Here is a 3,945-nt window from a genome sequence, read left to right as displayed (position 1 = left end):
ACACATAGTCAGCTTGCTTGGTGAACAAAGGGGACACAAGTGGAGAATCTTGAAAACCAAACCAAATATACCCTGCTAGATTTGTTCCCCGAGAATATGATTTATTCTTTGCCTGAGAGTAGGTGGTGATTGATGAAATATTTTATCATAAAAATTTTATCTACTCAGATTGTCACTTCATTTTATATTTTTACTATTTATTAATGGAGGAAAATCCTCAATCTTTACAATAAAGTATAAAAGTAACATTGTAAAATTGTAGCCCCTAAGCCCTACACCAAAAATGATGACATTAATAGTAAATTGCTGCTAAATATTAGATAGAGTAGTTACTGAATAAAGTTTAGTTTGTTACATGAAAACATCAATAAATAGGTCCATTATTCCCAGGCTTTCGATAAACAACAATTTATACAGGGAAACATTATAAAAACTTTAAACCACACTTAAAAATTGCTTAAGTAATTGTTATTTACATTGTCTATGTTTTATATGATTGTTCAGCTGTATTAATTCTGAAAATTACTAAAACGGAAAGAAAAAATAGCAAAGAAAGCAGAAAACAATGAATCCAATGATCCAGTTCACTGAATAAATATAGATGATCACCATATCCATGTCAAACCACCATCCACGACTATCATCCTCAAAGTGCAGATAATCCATCCTATGTGCACCGTGTGGAAACTGCCTTCTGGTAACAGGAGCTGCATGTCTGTGGAAACCTAGAAGATGTAGGAACTTATTATTTTAATGTTTGTTCAATTAAGATATAGGAAGCCTCATTATATATGCAGGTACCATGAACTAAACGTATCTCTATTTCACTGAGTAGTGTGTTGTATTCTTTTAAAATTAAAAAAATTTAAATGATGAACAACTATCATCGGTTTCTTTTATTAAGGTTTTTAAGGGCAAGGGAAGTAAAGTTAGCAAAAAGCAGGGGAGTTTCTGGTCTATAATGAAAAATCTTTGAGCATCAAATACAATCATTTTCACACAAAAGCATTTCCTAAATTTAAACTTTGTTCATATTTTTATTGCTGTTACAACTACTGTTTATAACTTCTGATTGCCAATTTACTCTTACATCTTCAACCAATCCTATATTTCAGCAAAATGTATGGAAAAATGTCTCTCATTTTTGTTCAAGCATTGAACAAACTAGACATACACAAAAGTACTTTTTTCAAGCAATTTAGATTTTTTATAAATTTCATAGTATGAGACATAAGGGGATTGGTTAGTACATAAAAAGTAAACTATAGTCTCAATAAGACATTTCTGAGTGATATTATGTTTCACTGTAAAATGCTATGTCTTGTTTCATGATATTTTTATGCTAATTATTTAGCACTTAGGTATCAACTTTCCCAATGACAACCATTTCTTTTGGGTTGACCAACAAAGGTATTTAAAAAACAAAATCCAGTTTTCCTAAAAACTGATTATTAATCTTGTTTTTCTCTTATTTATTGTCTACTTTAAGTGATTAAGTATAGCTGTGATTGTGGCTGTTGTTGTTAAGTGCCATTGTGTCAGTTCCGACCTATAGCGACCCTATATAGAGTTTCTAAGGAGGCACTGGTGAGGTTGAACTGCCAACCCTGCAGTTCAAACCGACTTTGCAGTCCAGTACATTAATCCACAGTGCCACACCAGGATTTAGTGCTTAATTATATTATTGTTCTCAAGTGCCGTGGAATCAGTTCCAGCTCTGTATAGGGTTTCCAAGGAGTGACTGGTGGCTTTGAACCACTGGCCTTATGGTTAACAGTCCAGTGCTTATCTTAAAGTGCCACATCAGGACTCCAATTATGCTATTTGTAACAATATAATGATCTGAACATTAAGATGTAATTCTGGTACTTGATAGCAGCTCTCGTATAAACTTGTGTCGTTTCATCCATTTTAACAATGGAGTGATGTTAAATACTGTGCTCCAGGGCAGGCTGGTTATTCTGATGGCAAGGTGACATTCCCCTCTTCAGGATATTAGGAAAATTATCTAAATCCAAATCTCTTTTTGTTCAATAGTAACTCTAATATATGCATATTTATTTGTAAATTATATTTACTTGTATTATGTGCATTTCAAAAACTCATGAAATTAAAAGTATGGCCTCTAAATCAAATGATATTTTAGAATAAATTACAAAGTCACATTTCAAACAACTTTTTATTTTACAATTTCTTATGTTTTTGGATGAGCTTGTCATATATGATTTGCATAGACGATTTATCATGAATTTTTATAACTTACAAAAAGCACTCATACTAGATGTGTTAGCTCTTCTATTTTCTTGCTTGCCTTTGTACTGTTATTATTAACTTCAATCTGATTTCTTTGCAGGATTCTGTTTTCCATCTCTTGTCTACTATGTGCTACTAGTCTAGCTAAAAATTACATAATACAATTTAAAAGTCCATTTAACTGGGCATATATAGATTTTAGTATATTGCAAAACATGAAAAGTAAGCAAGCTAACCTAGTCAACCATTTCGTATTTTCCAATTTCCAATTTACCCTTAGCTAAAATGACTTATTATTGCATATTATCATGACATGTAGGTGAGAATGGAGTCCTGGTGTGGCACTGTAGGATAAGCACTGGATCACAAGGTCACTCTGAACTGGAAGTTGGTGGTTCAAATCCACTAGCTGCTTCTTAGAACCCTATACAGGGTCTATCTGAGTTGGAACCTACTCAACGACACTTAGGAACAACAACAACAACAACAGGTGAGAATGCTGATGTTAGGCCTCACTAAATGTTGTTGTTGTTTTGTCTTTAGGTGCTGTGGAATAGGGACCCTATACACATCAGAACGAAATCCTGCCTGGTCCTGCGCCATTCTCACAATCATTTCTATGCTTGAATCCATTGCTGCAGCCACTCTGTCAATCCATCACATCGAATGTCTTCCTCTTTTTGGCGGACCCTCTAATTACTAAGCATGGTTATCTTTTTCCAGGGACTAGTACCTCCTGATATAACATATCCAAAGTAGGCAACAGCAAGCCCCTCACTTCTAAGGAGCACTCTGGCTGTACTTCTACCACGGCAGAGCTGTTTGTTCTCCTGGCAGCCCGTGGTACATTCAATATTCTTTGCCAGCACCATAATTCAAAGGCATCAATTTTTCTTCAACTTCCTTACTCAGAATTCAGATTCTCTATGCTGTTGTTGTTGTGAAGTGCCTTCAAGTCAATTCTGACACATAGCGACCATGATAGGGTTTCTGAGGAGCGACTGGTAAGCTTGCACTGTCAACATTGCAGTTCAAGCTGACTTTGCAGTTCAGTGCATTAACCCACATTGCCACACCAGGCACTATGCATATGTTGTTGTTGTTAGGTGCCATTGAGTCGAGTCGGTACCGACTCATAGCGACCCTATGCACAACAGAACGAAACACTGCCAGGTCCTGGGCCAACCTCACTATTGTTGCCACACTTGAGCCCATTAACGCTGCCACTTTGCCAATCCATCTCGTTGTGGGTCTTCCCCTTTTTCTCTGACCCTCTATCTTACCAAACATGATACCCCTCTCCAGCTACTAGTCCCTCCTGACAATGTATGCAAGTATGAGAGATGAAGTGTGGACATCCAGGCATCCAAGGAGCACGCTGGCTGCACTTCTTCCAACACAGATCTATTGGTTCTTTTGGCAGCCCATGGCACTTTCAGTATTCCCTCTAACACCATCACTCAAAAGCATCAATTCTTCTATGGTCTTCCTTATTCACTGTCCAGCTTTCACATGCATATGAGGTTATTGAAAGTATAATGTCTTGGTTTAGGCGCACCTTAGTCCTCAAGCTGATACCTTTGCTCTTCAACACTTTAAAAAGGTCTTGTGCAGTAGATTTGCCTAATGCAATATACGTCCTTTGATTTCTTGACTGCTGCTGTCTGTGAGTGTTGATAGTTGATCCAAGAA

General features: G+C 36.4%; 1 protein-coding gene across 1 annotated transcript in view; it reads right to left on the bottom strand.

Moving 5' to 3' along the window:
* Nucleotides 1-525: 525 nt before the first annotated feature.
* The window catches only part of RNF180 (ring finger protein 180), a 242,894-nt gene continuing 239,474 nt past the window's right edge, over nucleotides 526-3,945 (bottom strand). The window contains exon 7 of the mRNA XM_006875291.1: nucleotides 526-725. Coding sequence (XP_006875353.1) covers nucleotides 526-725 — 200 coding nt within the window. The remainder of the gene's footprint in view (nucleotides 726-3,945) is intronic.

Source organism: Chrysochloris asiatica, unplaced genomic scaffold (assembly GCF_000296735.1).
Source record: "Chrysochloris asiatica unplaced genomic scaffold, ChrAsi1.0 scaffold00318, whole genome shotgun sequence".
Lineage (NCBI taxonomy): Eukaryota > Metazoa > Chordata > Mammalia > Afrosoricida > Chrysochloridae > Chrysochloris > Chrysochloris asiatica.
Note: the sequence above shows the minus strand (reverse complement) of the source record. Positions and strands in the feature narration are given on the sequence as shown.